General features: G+C 38.4%; 1 protein-coding gene across 1 annotated transcript; it reads right to left on the bottom strand.

The window, feature by feature from the left end:
* Nucleotides 1-1,256: 1,256 nt before the first annotated feature.
* hcn4l (hyperpolarization activated cyclic nucleotide-gated potassium channel 4l) lies at nucleotides 1,257-27,082 on the bottom strand. The gene is made up of 8 exons (XM_079858518.1): nucleotides 26,355-27,082; nucleotides 17,725-18,148; nucleotides 15,169-15,330; nucleotides 13,062-13,280; nucleotides 9,324-9,470; nucleotides 8,971-9,211; nucleotides 5,841-6,005; nucleotides 1,257-5,212 (listed from the first exon to the last, which is right to left on the bottom strand). Exons 1-8 carry the CDS (start codon nucleotides 26,993-26,995, stop codon nucleotides 3,645-3,647), a joined length of 3,567 nt encoding a protein of 1,188 aa, XP_079714644.1. The 5' UTR covers nucleotides 26,996-27,082; the 3' UTR covers nucleotides 1,257-3,644.
* Nucleotides 27,083-27,568: the final 486 nt, after the last annotated feature.

Raw genomic sequence — 27,568 nt, forward strand, 5'->3', positions numbered from 1 at the left:
GAGTGCGAGAATTGCATTAGGGCTGTCGATTAAACATTTTGAGTCGAAATAATTACATTTCATTTATTAACATTAATAATAATTAAAATATTAAAGTATACAATATCAATATTCACTTCAACAGGGAAGTATTGCTTCTGAATGTGCAAGACCGATTCATCTGCTTGTTAAAGTCACCAAGAAATCAAAATGGACAACTCTTATTTTTTATGGAATATTGCAGCATTTGTTATAAATGATATATCCGTGTACACCATTATTTATTTATTTAAATGTGCCCTCGTACCTTTCCCTCCCTTTTGCAGCATCATCTCTTCCCTGATGACGTGTTTGTTGGCGCGAGGGCGGGGCAACCTGTCACTCACATGAGATTGACCAATAGCAAACTACAACTATTATATGCTGTTTTGTAATATAAATAAATAGTGTTATGCTGAAAATTTCAAATAAAAAAAGTAGTAGGCTACACTTTAAATACCCAGATGATGCGCTTAATTAAACGAAAAAACAGAGTGTGTAATGATGGACACTTTATGCACTCAACTGTCGAAACTTAGCGGAGGAGGAGGGGCTCATATGTTGAATGACAAAATAACCTTGTAAAATTCATACACTACACAGATGAGTGCATAGTGCACTAGTAGGCTACATAGTGTACAAGTGCAGTGTGTAATTTGGGACGCAGCGATACTCTGTAATAACGAAAAATCATTACCCTAACCTTAATCTCCATACCGAAATCTCAGATGGCCAGATAGTCATTCTTCTTTTATGAATCCTTAAAATATTGGTGCCTGAGACATCGAGAGCCAGGAGACTGAGGTGTACACACACACAGTCTTTAAAAGCTTGGCTTAAATGTATGAATATGGGATTCATAAACGACTGTTAAGAGAGTATTCTCAATTGAAATGAGTACAAGTCAATAGGTAAATAATTTGAGATAACTACAGTACATTAAAATAATATAACAAATACCTGTTTGCAACATCAAGGAACTTGACAGACTTTAAAATAACTGGAAGCCACTCTTACAAAAAAAAAAAGGTAGGTATTGTTTGTTGTATTTAATATCATTGAAAATTAAATGAATGTGGTATCATTAACAGCCCTGATACAAATATAATAAAATATGGGGAGGAATTTTACTCAAGATGGTACATGGTCAGGAAGAAAGAAAGATAAACAAAGGTCATAATAACACAGACTTAACAAAAGAAAACAATATAATTTAAATTTTTTTTTTTTTTACAATTATTTATCAATTACCAGTTGAAATGAAATATCATATAGCTATACTCATGAATATTCGTACATACATGATTATTCAGTATTCATGATGAACATTATATTCTGTAACATTTTGATTCTGAAGCAAGTTAGTCATATTACATATCGTTACTAAATATCATTATAATGAAGATAAAGTGAAACACTGACAAAATATGGCAAGTTCGCAATCTTCCAACTCCAAAAAAAGAGGGGAAAAAAAGGCTGTAATTGTTCAAAACGTGAAAATATTGCACTATGTTTGTGAATTCGGAAAGGGACATTGATGGAAGAACAATTTGTTTTTTGATGAATTGAAAGTGCACTGTAGACGGATGCATGATGACACAACTTGTTCATCGTGGATATGCCATATGGCTTAACCATTTTGCCATACAGTGACTATAAATACTGTTTTGAACTATTACAATTTTTTACCCAAAATGACATCCTTTATGAACTCATAGGCCATCCATACATGACCACCTCTTAATAATGTCAGGCTGTCTGTAATGACGTTGGTGGGGTGAAAATGCTACTGTATAACAATCATTAATGATACCTCACTTTGGTTATGATAAACAATAAATGCACAGAATATTATAAAATGCTACAACATAAATGCACAGTAAAACACGCATACACTCACACTCAGACCTGAAAAAGAGAAACATTACAGTGTAATGCATTGTGTGCTCTGTAATACTAACAAAAAGCTCTTTGATGCTTTGATATTTAACTCATTCATTTTCAACATCACATATACCACTCTCATTTGCATTTTGCCTTGCAGTTTTATCCAACTTCAATGCAGGGAACAATGTTAACTTGAAAAAAATCAGGCTCAGAAAATTCAAATAATGATATGATAATCAAATGCATATTGCAAGAATGGAACAGAATTAAGTGGAAGGACCGAGTGTTGCATAATGACAGTATCTGTAGACTGATGGTGACAGTATATAGATTATGAATATATAGATTAACAAAACAAACACATACACAATAAATAGATATATACATAGACATGTATTATAAAATCATATAAATTATACAATATATAATAACCTGGGACAAAGCAGGGAATTTTCATGATCAACCTGTGTAAGCTTTGCTCAAAAGGAAGGACACTTAGAAAAATACTATTCCTCCTTTTACCGCTAAGCTAACTATTGTGTTAGCAGAGTTCTTTTATGTTAGTATGCTGCTGCAATGCTTCTCAAATGGTCAAAAATGTTACATTTCACAGATATGAAATATAATACATACTAACCAAAACATGAATTGCACAACTAGAAAACATATGCAACCTCATGCAAATTGTGGGGTATAGACAAAATGTGCATTTTAACAGATGCCAAATGGAAGTCAAAACATACAAACCAAAATCTAAGATGACTTATGTAACTCATAAGCTTTGGTAACTGCAGTGGGCTCTTTTTTTATAACTGTGTCATATTGGTTGTCACTGCCATTGACAGTCATCCAGTATGTTTTGTTTGACAGGAAGAAAGCTGCAATTTACAGTTCAACCTCTGTGCACGTACAAAAACCAAGCATACAGTTTTATTGCTTAAGTACTGCACAAATTCACATACAAAGCGCATACAAAATGATTGCAAAACATTCTTAATGTTCTCGGTTCTGTTGTGGAAGTGAGGGTGTAATTCCCTGCATGGTGTCCAGACACTAAGGCAGTATTGTTACAAAAAGGAAAGGCCATAGATACTGAGCAGTACCTCTTTGTCAGCAAGGAGGTATGGGGTCAAGGTCAAGCGGAAAGATCTTACTAGGTCTAAATAATTGGGATGTTGAGGGCTAGGTTTGATTGTGCATGTGTGTATGTTTGTGTTATATCTGTGCCAGTGCCACCTGCCCGGAGAGACCTGTACGACGTGTTCTTTCACAGTGACAGATGATGCCCGACTGATGAAGTGCGACGGACGAATGTAGCTTTGCTTCCCTGACCCAGCATAATTCCCTTCTTTAAAAAAGAGCACACTATTATAACATAACAATAGCAATCGCACGCTCACACGTACACACAATCACAAACATACATACATCCTTTAGAATTATTACTTTGAAGTAACTTTTTTTTTTTTGGAAGTCATAATTTGCATATCCCTATACAGTCTTATCATCAGACAATAATATTGCAAAAATTACTGACAGAACATGGAAGACAAATTTAAGTCCCACCGTAATTTTCCTGTCAGTTTTTAGTCCATTTCTTCGTTTGGCATAATAAATAGGGAAGTCATTGGACCAATAAAAAATCCAAGTAGATGAACATACACCCTCCTTCTCTGGTGAGAAATGTCACAAATGTCAAAAAATGTTGCTCACTCATTGCAGGAGGGTGCAGACCATTCTCACAAGTTCGATGGGAGTTTTGGGTGCAAGCTTGGTGTCCCAGGGGTGGACCTATCACTAGACCCATGGGCTGGTGACCCACCTGAGGACCCAGTCTGAGTTATAGACAACTTTGAAGTTTGTCTCGATAGGACAACATGACCAGGTATTGAGCAAAATGGTTTCATAATCGGAGGCGGTGAATGTAGAGGTGAGTAACCTGAAGCCGATCCTCGGTGATGGGATAAGTCTGGTGGTTCTGGTCCTCTTCCAACTAACTTGGACTTTTCAGGTAGTCCTGGGATGGGGAGGGACATGGAAATGGTGGTTAAGTCTTGTGAAGGTAGGTCAACTAGAGATCCACCTCTCTGTCTTGTTTGAGGTGGTGGTGGAAAGAGTGTCTGAGGGGTTAGGAGTGAGCTTTGGGATCCAGAGATGCTAGCAGGGTTGCTGTGCATGGACATCCTCATCTTCTCCACTGTAGGGCTCTGGCACGTGGGACTCCAAGCTGAAGGTGTGCTACATGGGGACACATTTCCGGACCCATATTGTGCAAGGGAAGCAAGAGCGGATGGTTCTTGGGAAAGCTGGGAAAGAACATCTGGCTGTAGACCAATCTGAGTGTGCTGGGATGGGACTTGTTGGGATGGGATGGGACTTGTTGGACTCTGGACTTGTTCAAGAATGCTCCTTGAGCAGATAGGGGACTCTGTTACAGGAGACTGGGAGGCTGTCCTTTTAACTTTATTCAAGTCTTGACTTGGTTTTGTTGATTGAGGATTTGGCTGAGCTGAATGCAGTTGGGTCAGGATGGGACTTACAGAGTGCGCTATCAAAGGAGTAAGGGTGGATGTAGGGGGAACTGATAGCTGGACAGCCTCCCCTCCAACTGCTCCTTGTTGGAAGAAACCACGAAGTGATGCAGCAATGCTGGGGAAAGAGGCCTGAGGAAGTTGTGGTTGAGAATGAAGCTGGGCAACACTGAAGTCTTTGGACCCGTGGGAGACAAGGGGTCTATGAGGGTAGGAGGAAGACTCTGTGATGCTGGAGGTGGTGGTGGTGACAGTTGTTGTGATGGTGGATGGCAGAGAGCTGGAGGACGGTGGTGGAGGTGTGGAGGTAGATGATCTCTCGGCCCTGAGTGTGTCCAGAATTGGGGTCTCTATACAAGAGCTGAACTGTGAGCTGGTTGACGAGGAGCCACCAAATGCAGCAGCGCCCGAAAGTGCAGTTGGGAACCTTTTTACATATCCTGGCTGGTCTTTCAGCGAGCCAAGCAGCGGGACAGGGGGTCGGAAGAGGGAATGGGGCAAATGGGGGTGGCGAGTCAGGGCAATAGCTACGGAAGTGGTGGCTGCGGCAGCTTGTAGTGGAGCCTGAATAAGAGGTGCCCAGATGACGGGGGTGTGGGAAGATGGAGTCTGTGCTGGGTGAGGAGCTGGGGGAGGTGTCTGCATGAGGTGGGCACAATGGGCCATATCCCTGTCGTGCTGCACAATCTGCTGGATGATCTCGTTTTCTTGGTAGTTCAGAACTCCGGAATTAAGATCCCGTTGGACCTTGTGCTGGAGGACAGAGTTTTTCTTTCCTGTGAGGACAAAAAGGAAGACAGAAAAGCATGGATAACAAACTCAATAATGTAGTTTGACTTAAGCTTTAAAGGAAGAAAAATGTAGGGCTGGGAAAATTAACATGTTTATTTCATGCGATTAATCTGGAATTGTTCCTTTGATTGCTTCACCCTCTACTTGGATACTTCAGCTGGCAATTCCAGAGCTAATCCGTGGAAATGAATCCACATGAATCAAAATGAAATCAAAATGGATCAAAGTTACTGGTCTTAGTCAAAAGGCAAAGTATATAGTTCATGCCTACAGGATCACTAGAAACTTCTAGGCAGGTATGTTAGAGCTAACCTCTGCAGGCAAGTGGCCATACAGGAGCAGGGTTGGACACCCCTGACTTAAGCCATATGGGTGGTTCGATAAATGTTAACCATTAGCCAAACAGCTATTTAAACATTGGATATTGGTTATCTTATTGAATATCCTGTTTCAGATTATGATACAACACATTATTTAAGTAAAAAGGGTTGCGAACTGCAAAATTGACAAAAGCAAGGGACAAGATGTGACCGCTTATTAAACTCTCCACTCTTCAAGGACATCTCAGAGCAGCTGTGAAAAACATAAGCCTGTTGAACTGACAGCTCTCACCTATGCGGTCAAGGCGATCTAGGGCTACGGTCTCAAAGGCGCGTCGCATCATAGGGTACTCCTCCAACACCTCGTTGAAATGGTCCACAGAGAGCGAGTACAGACGACAGTATGTGTCCGCTCTGACGCTGGCTGTTCTTCTGCCTCGAGTCAGCAAACAGATCTCTGTGGACATTTTGCAACATGAGGCAAATGAAAACCACACAGGAAGAACATGTATCCTAAGAGCAACCATGTGGAAAGAACATGCACAATTTCACAAGTATATGCGTTTATGTATGTAAATAATAGAATGAATGAATGAAGAGTAAATGAATGCATGATTGGGTATACCCTAGTATCCAGCCCCTAACTGACCATTAAACATAAATGTCTTCAGCCTATGTTTAGAGCACTCCAGCACTATTAATATGTGCATAAATCCACAATGGTGGGAACCATGAATTAAATATACTTGCTGTGACTCAGACTTTATATACTTTGAGCCTGTTTTTTTTAAATGGTCTTTTTTTAATCTGCACCCAGAACATTAAAATACAATTTTGACAGCTTAAAGTTGTACTCAGCCATCATCTGTCCAGTCAGATCACAGAGTAAAAGCTGTATTTGAAATGCAGAGGAAATTTCTAAGCGACAGACAAGCAGGGGTTTGAGGAGAAGACACAGGGGACTGTCAACACTAATGTGGTAATTGAGTGTTCCCAGTCAGTATCTCACCTTCAAACCCAAGAAATACAGTTTTACTGCTTTCCCAAAAGTTCACTGACTATAGATCATAGCATTTTTAAAACCTAAAAAAGTGAATGTGCGTGGTTTTCTGTACAGTTAAAAACGCTAAGCACCGTTAGCCATTTTGGACTTAGCCACTAAACTGCATGAATTAGATCACGTTTTTTTTTCTTGTTTTAAGCTTAAATCTAACAGTTAGGTTAATGCTTAAAGCAGGCATTGGCAATTTGCCAATGGTATAACAAAATAAACCTAATTCAAAATATATTATCTGAAAGCAGGTTGCTGAATGGACAATGTAGCATGTGCTCAGGTTCATTTTGGCTGTTGGTCATTCAAAAACTTGAAATATGAGGTGGTGTTGTTTGGGTAAGACAGAGGGGTAGAACAGGCTGTAGAGATTAATTTCACTCTCTTTTTCACTCTCTTTCTCTCTGTCTAGTCGTCATGGCCAGAGTCATAAAGAACACGCTGCCAAAGAGCCATTCCATCAGAACACACACATTCACTAACACACATCCTGAGAGGGGGCATGAGGCTCGGGGAAAGATGGAAAAGCAGAATTAAAGAATGAATGACATAAAAATACAAAGACAACATGTTACCACGATAATACCGTGTTTTTTTGACCGCTTTCCTTTTACTATATAAATTATGAAATACGAATATGGGAATCATATAGTACCATATGATATTTGCTGTGATTTCCTTTTCGATTTGACTTAAGATACTTTTACACAAACGTGGAAAAATTCGATTAGAAATGCAAAAATATATGCTCAACAAGCCTGCATTTATTTGATCAAAATACAGTAAAAACAGTAATATTGTGAAATATTATTACAATATTTTTTTTTAATATAATTTAAAAATGTAATTTATTCCTGTGATGCAAAGCTGAATTTTCAGCATCATTACTCCAGTCTTCAGTGTCACATGATCCTTCAGATATCATTCTAATAGGCTGCTTTTCTGCTTAAGAAACATTTCATTTCATATTAAATACAGTTAAAATATTTTGTAAACTATGATACATTTTTTCAGTATTCTCTGATGAATAGAACATTCAAAAGAACAGTATTTGAAATACTTGACATTAACATTAACAGTAACATTCTAAATGCTTTTACTGTAACTTATGATCAATTTAATGCATCCTTGCTGAATAATAATATTAATTTATTTAAAAAAAAAAAATCAAACTGACCTCAAACTTTTGAATGGTACTGTATATATTTATAGTTATGCGTGCTATTTCACATAAAAAAATTTCTTGAATTTTCTTGAAATAATAAAACAGTAGGTATTTTACTGTATATACTTTGGAGTGTGTTTGCAGTATTGCATTCTTAACTAAATCCGATAGACAAGAGAAAGAACAGATGACATATGGGGACTAGGTGAGCTTGGTACTAGGCCACAATCCAAACTCCTCTTCCTTTTTGCACTTTCACACAGGGTTTATGGGAAAAGAGATTATGAGCGGCTTGTTGAACATGTAATGACCTCAAACGAGCCCGGGCAGAAGGGAAGGTTTTTTTTTCGAAAATATGATGACATTTTTTTTCTTGACTAAATCTGCAGCTCACTGATAGCACAAACTACTTAGTTGTGATCCCAGAATCACACAGGAGACAGTAATAGAGTTTTTAATGGCACAGAACGCCAGGAAAGAAAGAGGCTAGCCTGCATACGGAGACCAGGTGGCGTATAATTTATTTCTAAATATTTGCATCACCCTCATTTTTCCTCAGAAAATAGAGAATGTTGATTTGTTTGTTAGACTCACCATTTGCATACAAGGTAAACTTTAATGTGAATAAATAGTTTGTCATTTTTGCAATTGTGAAAGGCATTTTATAATGGACATTGGACAACATAAATGATACATTCACAAATGCAAAAATTAAAAACAGAAAATGTACAAGACAAGAAAACATGCACATCTATGTGGATTCATACAATGGTAATTGTAATGAGAAAAACTGCTGCGAACCCTCTCTGTTGACAAAGCTCAACTCAAACTGTTATCTTCCCCTCCTTCCTCAATCTTGTGAGGAAAATTAATTTCATGAATGGTTAACTTATGCTGGGTGAGGAATTTCCCCAGGCTCCAAAAGCATGGCCATTCACTGATTTGGTTCCCTTGGAGAACCAGCCGATAACACTGAAGAACACAGTGGTACCAGCCTGAACATTAAGCAAATAAAACCTCTCTAATAAAAACACAAACTTATTTGCTGCAACTTAAATGCCACTGCATCAACATTAGTTTCTAAGAGAATCCATACCAAGCGACATTTCAAAGCCATCATCATATAAATATTAATAAACATGTAAAGGTTGCATCAAACCATCCAATCAGATCAAAAACATCTTGCTGATATCAGTGTTCACTTACCTCCGAAGTAAGACCCGTCCGAGATCTTTGTCTCTTTGCTGCCCTTCGTCAGGACAGTTAGTACACCGTGTTGGATGAAATACATCTTCTTTCCGACGGTCCCCTCTTTGATAATGTAATCTCCTGGCTGGAACACCTCGAAACGTAGCTTTGTTAGCATGGAGGTCACAAAGTTGGGATCTGCGTTGGCAAACAACGGCATGGTGGCCACAAGCTTTCGACAGTTAAAACTGATGATTTCCTGTAAACAAAAAAATAGAGTATAGCAAAATAGGTGGATAGGACTGTTCAATACTAGAATACAAGAAATGGAATAAAAGTATACGCTAAGTGTCTTGTATTTTACTACTAACCTCTCTGAGTGGCTCATTTAGTTCTCCCAGAATGCTCTCCTCGTCAAACATCTTGCCCTGATAGCGATGTTCATAGTAATCATGAATCCTCTGCCGCATGTCTGCAGGAAGTTTGTGGAAGGACATGTATTGCTCCACCTGTTTGTACTGCACAAATGACACATACACTATATTTATTGAATATTACACAATTATTTACATGTTTAGCAACAGTCAAAAAAAGGAATGTGAAAGCTAATGAGATCATTTGGAACCATTCTTTAAGGACAATAGTGGGATCAAATATGAAACCAAATAACATCAACACGTAAAGACTAAAAAAATATTTAAAATAAAAATAAATGAATAAATAAATAAAAAGATGAAACAGAGAAATGTCAGTTTATCCAATAGGACCTTATTTGAATCTTCCAAATCAAAGAAATTCTATTAGCAGTCATTTACTATTTATTTTCTAGCAATCTAATTTATATGGGACCTTTGTTTGGCATGCAAAACAAAACACACAGCAAAACAAAACAAAAAACAAAACACAAACAAAAAGCAAAACAAAAAGAAAGCAAAACAAAACACACAGCAAAACAAAAAGAAAGCAAAACAAAACACACAGCAAAACAAAACAAAAAACAAACACAAAAGCAAAGCAAAACAAAAACAAACAAAAAGCAAAACAAAAAGAAAGCAAAACAAAACACACAGCAAAACAAAACAAAAAGCAAAGCAAAGCAAAAAACAGAAAAACAAAGCAAAACGAAACAAAAAAACAAACCTACTTTCTGAATATAAAAAGGCTTGTTCATTATCACTTAGCAAAAAAATAAACAATCTTTTTGTAACATCACAATCCTTTGCATATGCACTATAGTAGTACGTGTATGGTAATGTCAAGGTACTATGATATTGCCATCTGATACCATCACTTTACTATGGTACTGTCATTTCCTTCTTTAAAGGATCACAGCCCAATATTTTGTACTAAAGTCTTGTCATGTATGATTTTATGGTTTGGTGTAAACAGCCTTTAAACCCTCCTTAGACCCTGAAGTGTTGTCTCTAACTACACAGTTACTGATAAATAAATATTGACCAAATGTCTTGCAAAACAATAGCTTGGTCAGTGTAACAGTCCAGCTCCATATTTACGCCAGTCTTCCCAGGCTCCATTTGCAAAGCCAGGCAGTGTTTTCACATCAGCGGCCATCTCCCCATTTATCATTGTCTTTCTATTTGTCTCTCTCTCCATGCCTGTCTCTTTGACTTCAAGGAAAGGACGTACAGTATTGATAGGGTTTATTTTACCCACGATCCCCTTGTTCTGTCTCTTTGTCATTTCATTTGTGTCTCCGAAACTGGCAGAGAGCGTCTGCAACACTGCGGCTCGGCGACGTTACGCCGCATGGCTCTCTGCCTCTGCTGTCCTTTCTAATAAACTTTGTTCTGTCACTAGCCATTTTGCTTTCTCTCTCCCGCTTCCATGAACTCCTGTCTCGGCTGTCGACGGTAGCAGGTTCCAATGTGCCCTTCACCACATGCTAATGTTCCTGCCATGTCAGCTGTGAACATCTCACTGGCGGAGGCACACTTGGTCTCTCCGAGTGGCTCTTCTATTATCATATTCAAGGGCAGGGGACAAAGCCAGCAGGATGAGTTCAAACAACAGGAAATAATGTCACGCAATACAGTTAGGTTTCAACTGTGGAGACCGGCGAGGGTGTGAAGCCGCTCGCAGAAGTCCCAGCGTAAGGCAAGCATGACTCATGGTGTTCGGGGAGAGAGAAAAAAAAAAAAAAGTGTGTCATTGGAATTTGTCCTTTTTCTGGAAATGGATGCTGGTAATCGCATTGACACTGAGGAGAGATATTCAATCGGAGTGTTGAAGCCCAAATACAGCAGGTAATGAAATCGCCAGCGAAGTTCACTGGACAAATTGACAACTTCAGTCATTTTTATCCCTGTTGAACTCTCCCTAACCTAATCTTTCTCTCTCTCCCGGTCTCTCACTTCTGGTCGTGTTTATGCGGAGCTTCAAAACCCTTTCAAACAGATGTGGAGAGGAACTCTAAATTATGTACTGTGAAACCATAATCAAAACCGTTGGCCTTCATGTGTTGGGTTTTCAAGAAAACAAAACACAAGAAAGAGCCGTATCCTTTCCAGAAGGGAACCGCACATCAATACAGGCTCCTGTATCAACAATGCAAGTTGCCACGACAACTGCAGTCGGGCTGAATTGACTTGAATCTTTTAACGCAGCAGAGGTCAAAGCACTTGTATTTTCTTCTCATAGAAAATGACAACAGTTCAATTACCACTCCAGCACACTTACAGACACGATAAAACCGCGGATTGATCACCGCAGAGGTCAGAAGCCTCCACGACTCGCCGCTCAAAACTCAGGAACCCTTGTCGTTTTCCATTTTTCTCTCCACTCATTTTCGACCCGTGTTTTTCAAACGGGACTTCAAAGGCATTCTCGGATCTCGGAGTGGGGACATTTAGTCTGCTGGGAAACCTTTACAATGCTCAACAAAGTGGGAAACGGCAGCTGGCCACCCTCATTAAAATGATCTCTGCCTTAATTGCTGGCTTACCAATTAAAATTGCATTTTTGGGAGTTTTCCATTAGTATATATATTATCCAGTACAGGAGACAGTTGCAACATGTTCCTTCATAACTCATGAACTACTAACCAACATTATTTAATTTGGTATAGGAAATAGTTATATGTCCAAAAAATAAATGCACCATCAACAGAGTAATGCGAGTAAGTAATCTGATTACTTTTTTCAAGTAGGCAAAGTAATGGATTACTTTTAAATTTACAACAAAATATCCGAGTTACTTTTTCAAATAAGTAACGCAAGTTACTTTCCATTTATTGACTGACAGCTTTCCTGTCCCCATGTTGAGAGAAATCATGAGTAAGTGCAGAAGCATGATGTTATTGTAGTTTTAGACTAAAGGCAAGATTTACTAAACAGGGCAATTTAGCGTTAGAGCGCAATTCCACAAAACACCTATGAGAATGGAAAGTTCTGCGCGTGATCTACTGACGATACACAAATTAATGAACACAGTTATTTCTGATCAACTAAATGCAGCCTTAAAAAAAAACATTTAAAAATATCACTGATCCCATATCCTATACTCCATATATGATGTTATTAATATTATATTACTTTTACTTTATATTTAAATATATGAACATATACATATGCAAATTATATAAATAATAAGCATATAGCATATTTTTATATAATTGGATAATATCTATTGATATACTATTTAATTAATAAAATATAATATTATTACATTTTATTCTATTTTTAACTATTCAAGATGCGTTTAAGCTAATATTTAAGATTTAAAATTTAATTTATTTTTAATTTAATTCACAACTAAGAAACTATAATTATAAATACTGTTACAATGGTCCCAACTTGATAAAATGCTAATGGCAGCAATAGCTTTAGAAACATTTGACGAACGAATAAAATCGATAAGAACTGGGTTTCAAGGGCATCAAAAAAGTATAATTTCTCACATTTTTTCACAAACTTTACAGAGCATGTGTCATCATTAGCATATTTATGAGCAAAGAAATGTAGTGTTGCAGTTTCCCAAAGCTCCCCTACATTACATTATTCTGTGATAAAAAAGATAATAATTTTACATCGCAATGCAGCACACTTTATCTCAGAGCAACGGATTTTATCACCTCCTTTTTTTTTACTAACCTTCTCCTGGTACTGCCTGCGTGAGGAGTCCAGTGACTGAATGAGGGCGGTGGCGTGGCCCACAAACATGGCATAGCAGGTTGCGCCCACGATCATGCTGAGGATGGTCAGCCACACATCCGTCATGCCCACGGGAGGGTACATGCCATACCCGATACACAGCATGTGGCTCATGGCCTTAAACAGGGCATAAGAGTACTGCTGACCCCATGTGTCATTCTGTGAGGAAAGAGAGAAAGGGAGCGATGGACAGAGAGAGAGAGAGAGAGAGCGGGAAAGAGATAAAGAGAAAAAAGAACCCAAATTAAAGCATGAATATAATTATAAGCATGAAAGACATCAATTGTGATTGAAAGCAAAAGAAATAGGAGAGACGGTGAAAGAGGGACAAAACGTGTCGTGAAGGGACAAAGGTACTAACCAATGAGAGGGAGAGGAGAGAAAATAAGATTGAGGATGACAGAATGTGAGAGAAAGAGCGCAAGGGAGTGTTAGACTGGAAAAAAAGAGACTGTTTCTATATATTTCTGACAGGACTCAGAAGGAGCCGGAGTAAAGGCCAGAGAGAAAGGGAGTGAGGGAAATATCACGTCCTTTAGCAGAGGGGTCATTGCGAACGCTGCACACGCTTTCTTGATATCAGAAGATGGAGGAAAGCAGAAGGTAATGTTTTACAAATGCAAATGAAGCACAGTCGTGGACAGTATTCGTTTTTTCAGGCCTGGCATTTTTGGGACAAATACTTATCATGCAAGTCCAGGAAATGATGCAGCTGGCCTTATTTCAGTCAAAAACATTAATTTATAAATATTAGTTCAATATGCAAGCCAGTTCCAGTCTGCCCCAGAGGAAAAATATGAAAAAGTAATTACGACCTTTCAAGTTCACATAACTTAATTTTTTCAATTACGCATGAAGTTTATTTACTTAATTAAGGCAACGGGTTTCCTCACTTTTTTAAGTCAACTGATCACTTTTTACAGTGTTGTAATTTTGATCTTTGATCTTTGATCTTTGATCTAATTTTGATCTTGTTTGTCATAATTACTTTATATCTTTCAAAATGTGGCTTTATATTTCTAACAATTTCTTTTTTTTCGTAATTGCATCTTTATTTTTCATACTTGTGACTATTTCATGTAATTGCAACATAATTTCCCATAATAGCAACATTATTTCTCATCATTCTGACTTTGCTTCTCGAAATTTCACCTTCATATTTCACAATGTGGCTTTATATCATGAAAAATTGCAACAATTTATTTTAATTTACGACTCCATTTCATTTGATTCCAACTTTGTTTCTTGTAATTGTGATTTTATATTCCGCAACGTGGCTTTATCTAAACCTGACTTTTTATCTTATAAATGCCACTTTATTTCACATAATGTGGCATTTTATTTTGCTAATTTTGACTCTGCATAAAACAATTGCAACTCTGTTTCTTATACTTTGTGACACAAATCTCACAATCTTACTTTATATTTCAAAATTGCGACACTTTCTTTTAAATGTGACTTTATACAGTACCTACCCATTGTGACTCTATATTTCACAATCTGACAACTTATCTTGCAATTGTGACTTTTCTTCTCGTAATTGCAACTTTCTACTGCCAATACATACACACTGCTGTGAGCAAGTAAGACATGCTGCTGCTGCTGTAAATTATAACGTACATGAATTACCTGTAGCAGATCTATACAGGTGGAGCTGGGGAGGTAGAGGGTTTCTGAAAGTGCTCTGCAACTGCTACAGCAAATGCTGACTAAGTATTGGAAAATTGAGCAGAGAGCTCATTGGCTACTGATACAGCATGAACCAATCAGCTGTGCCCTATAGAGAATGATGTGATTGTAACAAGATTGAGTCAAGGACCTATAAGCCTGAGCCATTTAGAGTTTTGTGGCAGAACTTTGTATTTCTCAGTGTAAACTTCTTCTCACAATTACCCTTTTATGTTTTTACTCTGAGGCAGAAACAGCCTTCCATAATTCAAAATATTCCATACAGGTAATTTTTTCAGAATGTGGATATCGGAATGAATGAAATTCTGCACGTGGAAAATGAAGGAGAAACAAACATGGATCGGCCCTTCGCACTTACCACCATTTTGTTTTTGGCCACCCAGCAGTCTGAAGGGAAATCCTGCAGCATGGGCACGAGGAACTGCAAGCATCCGTCCCAGTGGCACAGCAACAGCATCATTCCAATGAGATTCACAATGCGCACCATGGCACTAGCCAGGTCATAGGTCATGTGAAAAATCTAAAGGAAAAAGAGGTCAGAGATGTGCGAACATGATGGCAGAACTAGAATATACCGTATTGGGTCACAATTAAGACTTAATCCTCACTCAGTTCTAGGCCACATTGTCCTTAAGCTGGTTTTTAGCAGCAAAACGCTTGGCTTGTGGAGTATTACATAAGGTACTGTATCTTTTCCGCTAATGTCACTAATAGTTCCTAGGAGATCAGTGGGAGGGCAAATAAGAGGCTGATGTTACCCACAATCCATAACGGCAGCAATGCACCACCCCCCAGTGGACAAAAAGGCGGTGTTCCCAAATAGCAGTAATTAAAGTGCGAAATCCAATAGATTTCCATTAACTCGCAAGGTTGAGGTCTGATAGGGTTGAGCGATCGAAGCAATTAAAGGGTCATGGTGCACGCTTTTAACTTTGCCATGGACAAACAATGGTTAGGTTGAGTAACACGCAATTGTGGCTAATTGCAGCTTGATTTAGAAGCAGCTATTTTTTGGCAGAGCTAAAATGAAATCCACGTGATGGCAAAACAACCCCTGAGTTTCAGATACGAGTGTGAAGTTAATGTGACTTTCTGTCCATTATTGCTGGCCGTGACTTTAACAAGCAGGGTGTGTTCCTGGATCAACACTGGTTGGTCCTAGAACAACATTTCCATTAGCCATTTTATTAGGTCACTATTAAGGCCAATTCACATGGCACAGACAGACGCCGACCAACAGAAACAGATCATTTGTTGGGTTTTGTCGGATAAGTGTGTTACTCCTGTTTTCGCCAGTTGAACATTGTCGGGTCGTGGATTGCCTGAGAAGGGACTGTAATCTGGTGATTGTTCACATTGGTCGGCATATGTTGGTACAGTGTGAAATGGTCTTTAGAGGCTTGAACAACAATGTTATCTGTTACCAATCATTTAGTTAAAAGAAGAGTCCATCCAAAACTTAATTTCTGCCATCATTTACATGTCGTTCCAAACCTAAAGGTGTCACATAGTCTCCTATCTTCACCACGGCTGCATGTATTTGACCAAAATACAGTAAAAACAGTAATATTGTGAAATATTATTACAATTTAAAATGAATCTACTTTAAAATGTAATTTATTCCTGTGATGGTAAAGTTTCAGCATCATTCCTCCAGTCTTCATTGTCACCAATTGATCACTTCAGAAATCATTCTAATATTATTATCAAAGTTGAAAACAGTAGGGATGCACTGATATGAAAATTTGGGTCGATATCGATAAATCTTTATATTTGAAAGCTGATAACCGATACACTGGCTGATAAATCTAAATCAGCTTTCATCTTGAAGTCCGCGTGAACCGGAAGTTGCAAACGACTTTTCTCCAGTGTTGTGACGTATTTCCCAGTGAAAAGGAATATTGAACAGAGGGCAGGGTTTTATTCTAGCGCTCCTCCTCTCCATCTCTGCTCATAACAGACTAACGGTTTGAGGGGAGTGGTTAAGCATTTCTCAACCCAAGCCGTCAAACCTACATCATCAGAGAAGGAACGCCATTCCAGACCGGAAGTAACTTTTCAGACTTTGATTAAAGATTACGACGGCAAACAATTTTTTTCTGTGTATTAACTTGCACGGATTCATTTTTCACCACAAGACTAGTAATATGCGCTAACAAGGTAAATAGAGTCAATTTTGATTTCAGTTGGACTTTAAGGAAATAATCCATTAATTATCGGATTTAATATATCGGCCAAATTTTCTTATCAGGCCGATAACATTAAAAATTAACATATTATCCGCTACCGATGTGCGCATCCCTGGAAAACAGTTGTGCTGCTTAATATTTTTGAGGAAACCTTGATACAGAATTCTTTGAAAAATAGAAAGTTCAAAAGAACAGCATTTATTTAAATATAAATTTTGTAACATTATTAATGTCTTTACTGTCACTTGAACAATTTAATTTATGATGTAGTTTATGCTGAATTATTCATTTCTTGTAAGAAAAAAAAAAATTCCCACTGACCCAAAACTTTTGAACAGTAGTGTATAAAACAGTATTTTTGGCATTTCTATTTATAATTTGTCATTTTAGAGCTCAACAACCCAAATCCCCTTTCTTCATGACTTTAGAACAACATGAGGGTGAGTAAATGATGGCAGAATTTTCATTCCAAGTCAAAAAAAAATTCCTTTAATGGTTTACGTTATGGTTACAGTTGTGTTTAGGGAATGAGTATATTCATTTGACAGAAATATTGCTTCAGGACCACCAAAAGAAACCACAGCTAGCTCCATTATTAGTATGGGAATATCAAACAAGGTTAATATCACAGTTCATTTTCTTTTCAACATTTACAAGCCACGAGAAAAGGTGTTTATTTGCAATAGATATGCTACAATCTAAAAGTCTACACAGGTGCATCTTACCTCCTCCCATTGGTGGATGTATCTAATGAGTCTGGACAATCTCAGTAGCCGAAGCAGACTGAGTATTTTAGTGAAACGCACAATCCTCAACGCTCGTGCCGTCTTGTAGAAGTCAGAGTCGATTCGTGTCTCCACAATGAGGAAGATGTAATCCACAGGGATGGAAGAGATGAAATCCACAGCGAACCAGCTCCGAAGGTACTTCACCTTGATCTGCTGAGGGTCCAGGATGATTTCCGTGCTGTCTTCCTTGACGATCCCGGTGCGGAAGTTCAGCACCAAGTCAACCAGGAAAAATGTGTCAGAGACCACGTTAAAGACTATCCAGGCGGGGGTGTGTTCATCTTTAAAGAAGGTGATGCCTACGGGGATGATGATCAAGTTGCCCACCATCAAGAGGAGCATGATCAGGTCCCAGTAGAACCTAGAGGACATAAAAGACAAAGTGTTTATTTAATGACTTAGGAACAGAAGAGTCTAAAATTACCTTTGGAGCCATTACCGATTAGGCAATTAAAGATTATAAATTACAAATATAGCTGCGAGCAGCAATTGTCGGGGTTCAAGCGGATTGAGTACTTAAAGCACATGCGTAAAAAGATATTATGTTTAATTTAGCAAGCCTGTAACCATCTCAATCATAGATGGAAATGGCCATTTACAGCCTAAACAGGAAATTTACCATAGGAAATATATAGATTTAAATCAGTATATAGATTAAAAACAGTAATTCATTGGCCGATGGCTGACATGTTTTTTGAGATACGCCAATGTACGCATATACAATTATGGAAGCTCGTGCCAGTTTTCAAGTCAATCAGACTAGCGGTGAATAGCCATTTTCATGTTTTTTCCTGTTATAGCACCACCAATTGGCCAGTCGCCACGTCCTCTTCAACTCGACCACAGAATGAGCTCTTACATAGGTGCACCGAGTTTGGTGAAAATATTTCATTCTGTTCACGAGTTACAGCCATTTTAGTAAAAGTGGCTCCTCCCACTTCGAACGTTTTGGCTAAGTGCTTGAACCCCTAATTAAATGCCTTTTTTTATTACCGGTAAATACTTGTTGAATTCTCTTTAACATACAGACAGACATGCTCAGAAACACTTAAGACCAACTAGCAAGCTCAGACAGAACTGGAAAGCATGTAGCTCTGTAGTTTAACTGATGCGCCAGGGAATAATTGATGAGATGCATGCCTTGAAAGCACTGTTAGTGGCTTTGGGTAAATGCATCTGCCAAATGCATAGATCTAATCGCCTGCCATCATTTCCTCAAAATAAGCATTATGATGTTAGCAATCACAAACACTAATCTAAAAACCATACTCAGGATTCCTTGAGAACGCTTCATGAGCACACGCTCATGACTGACTGACGCTGGAAATGGCTGGCTGTCTGGTTGGGCTATTACTTCTCATTTATGGATGAGTTCCCTGTTTGGTAATTGGATGTGTCATACGTATGTAAATGAAAGTGGCTGGAAGACATCCAGGAGACCTCCTCTGGCAAGACCGCCATTTCATCAATAAAAGATCTGCTCGGTGAAACATTTACACAAAAATAAGCCACCATAATTGCTGAACGCTGAATAATTACCCCATTGGCCTTTACATGCCAAAATTAGTCTTTTTTTGGGTTGCTTCTAATATTTCATGCTATTTTACAGCATTTCCCTGCCTCTTTCCCCCTGTGCTAATATTCTTTTACATCATTTGATATACACCACAAACTTAAGTCGTTGATTAGCCTTCTTCATTTATAGCGTGGTAGAGAGCTATATAGTTGGTTAATAAATTCCAGTCCTTTGCTGCGGAGTTGTAATTAAGCAGGAATCGATCACACAGAGGGTTGGTAAACCGTCCAGCTCGGTATAGATTGCAATGAGAGAACAAGGCTCTCAGCATTTCAGAGTTGTCCAGTGGGATTAGGTGTTGTTTGACACCACAGACAAGACAAAAAACATTCGGTTCGATTTTAGACTTGGCCCTTATATTTGTGTATAAATAGGTCACAATGTTTTCTTCAGTGACAAATTGCTTGCGAAAAGCAGATTAACCATGATTTCATACAGTATAGATCATGACCGAAGGTTACTTATCAGCAATCACATTAGTGTAAATAACCATAAACGCATAAAAAAAGCTACGTTTTGTTTCACGGATAGTTATGTGTCTGTTAAAACAAAAAATAATTGGGGTTTTGGTAGATTTTAGTCCAGTAATCCATATGGTAAAAGTATATAAAATAAAAAAAAATTCTCTCAAAGTTATGATAAAAATGTTCACCCAGTAATGTTAATAGAATGTTTGTTCAATGTTATGTGGTCTCTAATAACGTTAGCACAAACATGTTATTTATACATCGTTCAGGGAACATTTTAGTTCGTCTAACATTTTTTTAATGTTACTACTTGTTTCAGAGCATTAAGAGAACATTCAAAAGTAATGTTCCCATAATTTTTGCAAAATTATAAAAAAAAATATTTTTTTTTTACATTTAAAAACTGAACGTTTTGAACGTTCAGGGAACATTCAGACATAACGTTTTCATAACATTAGCAAAACATTCTTAGAAAATACTTTTATTAGTATCTGTATCTGTATTTTATTACAGATTTGTCCAATTAAATTCTCCCAAATTATATGATCAATAAGTTATGAGAACATGTTTTTATATTGCTTTAACTCAAAATAAGTTAATAAGTTAACTTTTTTTATAAGTTAAACAAGATTCAACTAAATTTTTTTAAGTCAGTATAATGTCACTTCAGTTGAAATTACTTAAACATCCAAGTTGATTGTAAAAAAAGCAACTAGCAGCTTATTACCTAGCATAACCTACAAAAATGTAAAAATAAAAGCCTTATGATATATGCCACTCAAACTTACTGTTTTAAATGCATCCTCACAGCAACAAAAACTGTGCTTTGCCTGTAAATCTATTTCAAGGAGTTTTTAAATAAATCAGCAGCACTTAGAATAGAATAGATGAAGTATCTGAAAGAAAAAAAATAAGCTAATATTATATGCTGCTCCTCTGGCAAGATAATACTATAATCACATCTATGTTAAATACCTACATTTAAGTGTAATCTATCAAATCTGGGTTTAATCAAATGGAAAAATACTACTTCTGCACTTCTGCGTTGCATTTTACATTGCTTGAAATGAGCTTTGGTAGAGATTAAACAAGAACAAACCATCTATAGGAAGTGTCACTAAATCTGCCAGATTATTCTCAGACAGTTTTCAGATTATAAAGGATTTGCCATTGACATTTAGCCTTGGACAGATGCTCCAGTGGTCAAAGCAGTCAGTAGGCAAAAAGAAGAAGTAATACAGCAACATGTGCTGAACTGTATACCATACACATGCAAGAACTAAATGTGATGTACCAATTCCGTACCAAGTTTTAAAACTATATAAATGTAGTGATTAAATTATTTAACAAAACATACATTTATATCAAATCAAATAAATGAATGTTACGGATGTGGAAGGAAGAAGTGCGGCGAGGACACAACGAAGATCATCCAAACCAGGCAAATGTCCAAACAAGAAAAACTAATTCAGACAAGTTAGAAGACGACAAACGCAACAGCTTTCCAACAGGGAGGTAAAGACTACGGCTGCGTCCAAAATCACATACTCTCTGGAGTAGTAACTTATTCTGAACAAGAAATTCACGACCGCTAAAAAAAAGTATGTTCTATATAGTATGAATGTGTTTATGTAATCTGGACTCACTACATTCGCCATGTTGTCATTATCATGTGACCTACCAGCATCTGTTGCGTCACTTCACTGTTATTCATAAATCCTCTCCAGTGGCCTCATGGGATAGTAAAGTGTCCATCGTAGGCAAACTTCAGAATCTCGTCGGAAGAAGAAGGCCATCCGGTTACTTTTTGCCTACTCTTTTATGAATAATGTGAATTCAAACATACTTCTTTTGCCACATATTGTTTTTCGCCAACTATATTGTGGGGAAGTATGCGATTTCGGATGCCGACTTCGACTGACAACAGACTTCTGAAACACAGGGGTATATATACACAGGATAACAAGAGGCTAACTAGGAACAGGTGAGAATAATCAATCACTATGAAAATAAACAAGAGTAACCATGAAGATAAACAAGGCAGCAATGCAAACAAAAGCGAACAGAAACTAAACACAGGAAGTGAAACAGCAAAACAATAGGAAAAGATAATACACTTTAACATAAGAGTCCTTGAACACAAAACAAAGGAGGACATAACACTTATTTAAAATTAATAAAAATGTAGTTGAAACAAAAATATGAATACAAAACTACATTATAATAATTCCTATAAAATGCTATATTTATAGTTTTCAATATTCAATATCAAGACCACTTCACAGAATTCTACACAGTCCCCAGAGCTTGTGCGTTTGTTAATTAAATACTTTAATAAATTATATATTTCTCCATGTTAAAACCACATTTTTTTCCACAAAATAAGCACGGAAATTGGAAGGAAAAACAACAACAACAAACAGATTCTGCCTGGGCCTACCAATTAGTTGGTAATCTCTTCATTTCATATCACATCACATCACATCACAGTATTTTCTTGGTCCACTTAATCTCAGGATTATATTATATCCTGTAAGCTTCCATCATGTGTGTATTAGCCTTTGCACTGCCTATATGCAACATTAATATGCTGTTGTCAACCCACACTGTTACTGTATTGTGAATATCCAACTTTAGTATCGCTGTAACCACATTATAGACATTATTCTCTTCACAATTCCCATGTGTGAACAAGTGATATAACATCCACTATAAACAACCAGAAAACACAAGAGGCAGTCTTCAATGTCATTTGCGAGAAATGTGGGCCTATACTCTAAAATGGGTAAAATACCAGCTTGGAAAAGTGGAGATAGTTCTGCGAAAAGGTCTAGCATTGTTTCATTGTTTGTGTGACATTAAGCTTTGATTCCCCTTCATTTTGAAGTCGTATGGATCTTTAACAACCCTATTTAGGCTAAAAATCAACTAACAGATGAGAGTCACTGTTAAATGACAGCAGTGGGAACACATTTCATCCAAACAAAAGCCTTTGCAATAATCAGCTTTCTGTTACAATCTGCCAAAAATACACTCTCCATTCTCCTTCTCTCTATCTGTTGCTGCTTAGCATATTATGAGTCCTAATTGTCTTTCCCAATCCCCATCCCTCCAATTGTGATGATCTCTCTGTGGAATCTGTGTCAACTCTACTCACCAGATCTAGCCATCATCCCGAACGCTCTGCACCAGAGCTCAACCAGTCGCTCTGGCCGCTGGAGTTCCCTGCAGAAAGCTAATGTGTTGGGTACATAATAATAGGTTTATGCAAGCCATGATTCACTTGGGTGGCTGTCATGCAGCCGTCATGCAAAAGAGTAAAATGAATACAGACAGCCTAAAGGGTGTTTCTTCAACTATGGCCACTTTTGGCCTTGTGAAAGTGAACTCAACCCAGACCTACAACACACTCACTTTAGTTCTGTCATGGCAACTCTCTTGAGTGTATTGGCATGGTAATGGATATGACAATGTTGATAATGTTTGGTCTTGGCGGAATAGATATTTTACGCTGCCGCTGCTGTTATTGCTGCCGCTGCAGAGCAAGTACAGGACTTGCTACTGTAAATACATACACAACACACTGCTGTGAGCAAGTAAGACAGGCTGTTGCTGCTGTGCAATATAGCGTATTACCAGTAGCAGATCTATACAGGTGGAGCTGGGGAGGTGGAGGGTTTCTGAAAACACACTGCAACTGCTACAGCAAATGCTGACTAAAGGGCAACTTTCTGAGCAATGTTGCTGGGCAATCTTGCCGAGCGATTGTATTTGAAAGTTGAGCAGAAAGCTCATTGGCTACTGATACAGCAGGAACCAATCAGCAATGCCCTATAGAGAGTGATGTGATTGGTAGCAGACTGAGTTAAGGACCTTAATGACCATTTTGATCATTAAAATGATCAAACTTATAATTCACAAACTCCCAAATGTCACAATGCTATCATGAACAAATCAAATAAGTTTTCATAATAAATGTTAACATTATATGGCTATTGGTCTAAAAGAGGAAGACATTTTGAAGAATGTTGGTATCCAAACAGTTGACTTTCATAGTATTTTTTTTTGGATGGAAGGCAATGAGGTCCAGCAACTGTTTGGTTACCCATATCCTTCAAAATATCTTTTGTGTTCAGCAGAAGAAAGAAATTCATACAGGTTTGGAATAACTTGAGGGTGAGTACAGAGGGAGAATTTTCATTTCAAAAATATAATAGAATACAAGTTATTGGATATTGTCCATTGCATTTAATTTCTTAGCCAATTAAAGGCAAGAGATACGATAATATAAATATAAAACCTGACAATTGCACAAAGATCAGAAAAAAATTGTATTACACAGATATCCACATCTACTGCAGTAATATATTTAGCGCATAATTAAAAAAAGAAGTGTTTGCTCTGTTAGTTCTCTTAAGATGAGTGGTGACGGAGGATTTTTTTTTATCTCTTGTGTGAGAGAGCAGTGCTTTCATTCTCCAATGAAGCTAATGGAGAAATGATGTGATGCACCATATTGTTCAGCAGAAAATTATATATCCTACGCTTTGCAAATGCACTGCAGAACAGAGCTGCTCTGTGGTGATTCATTAAAAAAGCACGTCTCTTTGCTTCCCTTATTCCAGAAACCCTTGAACACTGACGCTAACCTTCCACCCCCTCTCAACAGCCTCCCGCAACATTCTGACACTCTCTTCTCATTTTCTGCATCAACCAGGTGATGCAATCAGCAAATGGAACTCCTTGCATCGCCCGTCCCCTTCCCAAACAGTGCTGAGGGGAGGAAGGTCAGAGAGCACGAGGAGAGAGGGATGTAGCAAGTGCAAGAGGAAGGAGACAAGGGCAAATGTGAAGATGACACCTGAAAATGCCAAATGACTAAGGACGTTACCTCTTGCTGCTGTGTTTTTTGGGTACACAACAGGTCTCGCTGAAATAACATTTCTCTTAAAAATAACGTTTTTTTAATGGCATTGATGGTTTCATGAAGAGCCTCTGACATCCATGGAACCTCACCATTGCACAAAAGGTTCTTCAGATTATTCAAAATTTCTTCACACTAAGAGAAGAGTGGGTCTTTTAAGAATAGAACAATTGTTCTTATGGCATAGCTGCAAAAAAACAACTATATTTTCAAGAGTTTTCAGTCAATGACATGCATTTTGGATGGTTTTGCAAGTACAAATGCCACTTAAGTTAAAGAGAAACACTCTAGGAAAAATCCATAAAAATAGATCCCAATGTACTGTGTTAATCAGGAATTTTCTGTATTGATTTTTCACAGGTGTTTGTTTTACTCATATTCTTAATTACGCATTGCATTGTGATGTGTTTTAGCATTAAAGAAATAAAATTTGAAATAAAATTTACTCACGCTCATGTTGTTCCAAACCCGTATGACTTTATACAAATGTATGTCTTATATGGAACAGAAAGGAAGATTGTTTTTTGTCCATACAAAGTCAATGGGGTCCAAACAAATCAAAAAATGGTTTTGTTTGGACCCCATTGACTTTCATTGTATGAACAAAAGCAGTTGTTAAAAATATCTTCTTCTGTGAAGAAGTCATACAGGTTTGGAACAACATGAGGGTGATTAAATGACGGCAGAATTTTCATTTCTGATGAAGCTGTTGATTCAAAATCCACCTTTTGAAACGAAAACTCTGTTTTCGAATCTATCCGGATTAGCCAAAATCCAACTTTGCATTAGCACAACCCTGACTTACGTCTTTCATTTCAACTGATATCCAAAACAATGTGGCAATATCTCATTAGGAGCGCACAACTGCTCGGCTTACACGCCATCATGACTGTGCGAAGGCCATGTGGTCCATTTCAGCTACCTTACTGTTAGTATACTGCCCCCTCCAACTAAGACCGTTCAGCCACACCGACCAGAGTGCCATTAAATAAATTGTGTTGTCGTAATCCTCTCTGATGTTTGCTCCCAATAATGCCTGTCATCATGTTAACCCATTTTGATCACCCTATTTCCCGGCCTGAGCAGAACGGACAACTCTGTTTGAGTGAAAACAGCAGCGTTGCATCAGAACAACACAAATCTAAATATGATTGTGTGACTTATTTCAATGCAGATAAAGTGAGAGATTAGGGACAGCTCACTTCTGTGATTGGTGCAGTGAAAGTTTCACACAAGGAGCGCCAAAACAATCACAAAAACTCATAGGCACGGAGACAGGTGGCGTTGGTGACACCGTTTGCCCTTGCATTTTGTGTTCTGGCAATGTGGATGGTATCAATGTCATTCCAACAGAAAGCGGTGAATATGACCAAGTGAAGGCAGCAGCATGGGCCTGATTTTAATATCCTCAGCAAGCTCAAGGACACAGAAAGACGTTTTAGGAAACAAAACTATTATGAAATACATTAATGGGAGATGTATTTAATCTGCTCAGACGTGTGAGCAAACCACAAAATCACTTTCATTTTGGAGAGCTCCTTGCTAGGGGCCTGATGGCAGTGGGAACATTTGCACAGACAATAATTTGACAGTGGATTACCTGAAGTCACTGTATGGGTGAATGATCCAAAAGCCTGCCGATTTGACCCGTTCTTGCTCGCGCTCCACTGCCTTCTCGCTCCCGAACATTCGAAGCGAGAACTTGTTGACTCCCGGTTGAAGCATCGCTCCAAACTGCCTGTGCATAAAGCCCGCCTGGTACAACCTCTCATCGTCCGGCAGGATCTGATCGATACCCTCCAACTTTACGAAAGTCGACTGTTCTTCAGACGGCGCTTGCTGTGCCCCGTCGCCGCGACCGCCCTGCGCGCCCTGGCTCTCCCCAGGTCCGGTGTGCTCCAAGGGACCTTCATCCTCGGGGCTCGCATCCCCGATGAGCCGCCTCTGCTCCGCCAGATCCGCGTCTGAAGCATGTCGACTGGTGATGGAAGAGAGGCTGCCCCTGAACCTCCGGCAGTCCCCGTTCACGTTGGTTCTGAAGGGTCTCCCCACATCGGTCTCCGCGTCTCCGCTCTTGGCCTCGCTGACACCTTTAGAGCTCCCCGTGGAGGGAAAATGCTTCATCTTGACACTTTTCCTCCGAGTGTCCTTGTCGCTGTCTTCGCCGTCTCGAGTCATTGCACCCTTGTATCCAAACTGATGTGGCAAGCTATAGAGTCGTTTGCGCATGGAAGAATGCATTGTGATCGACCACCTTAACAGAACAAATGACAGTCGGTATCATCTGAGAAGAGACGGAGGCAGGAAAATAGGTCGTAAAAAATATGAATGCACATATATGCATCCCGCTGCATCTGTAATACTAGACACTGATCCCGAGAGCGCAGAATCAAAGCGCGCACACTGGATGCGGGAAGACGGACGGACGTGTCTGAACGGGAAACAATTTGACGCGCGTCTCAATGACAAATCATAGCACCCCCTTTTCAAATTACTCTTGAAACAGCACTTACGAAGCCCCCGGCCATTGACACATCAGTAATCCAATGTGCAAAAGATGTCCAGTTCAGATGTGGTAACGTGCATGGGGATGGATAATCTATTGCGTTGCCATAGAAGCGCAGACAGCAAATAAGCACGCACCACCGAAACAGACTGTTAGGGGTGTTGCAAAAAAAAAAAAAAAAAAAAACACGGCATGACATTGCCTGTCTTCAGCAAATGATTTACTGATGTGTATTTTCGCCAAACAATAACATACAAAAATCTGAATGGCAAAAGTAACGTTTTACGTCATTCAGTGTAGACTAATAG

Source organism: Squalius cephalus (genome assembly GCF_949319135.1).
Source record: "Squalius cephalus genome assembly, chromosome: 23".
Classification (NCBI taxonomy): Eukaryota; Metazoa; Chordata; class Actinopteri; order Cypriniformes; family Leuciscidae; genus Squalius; species Squalius cephalus.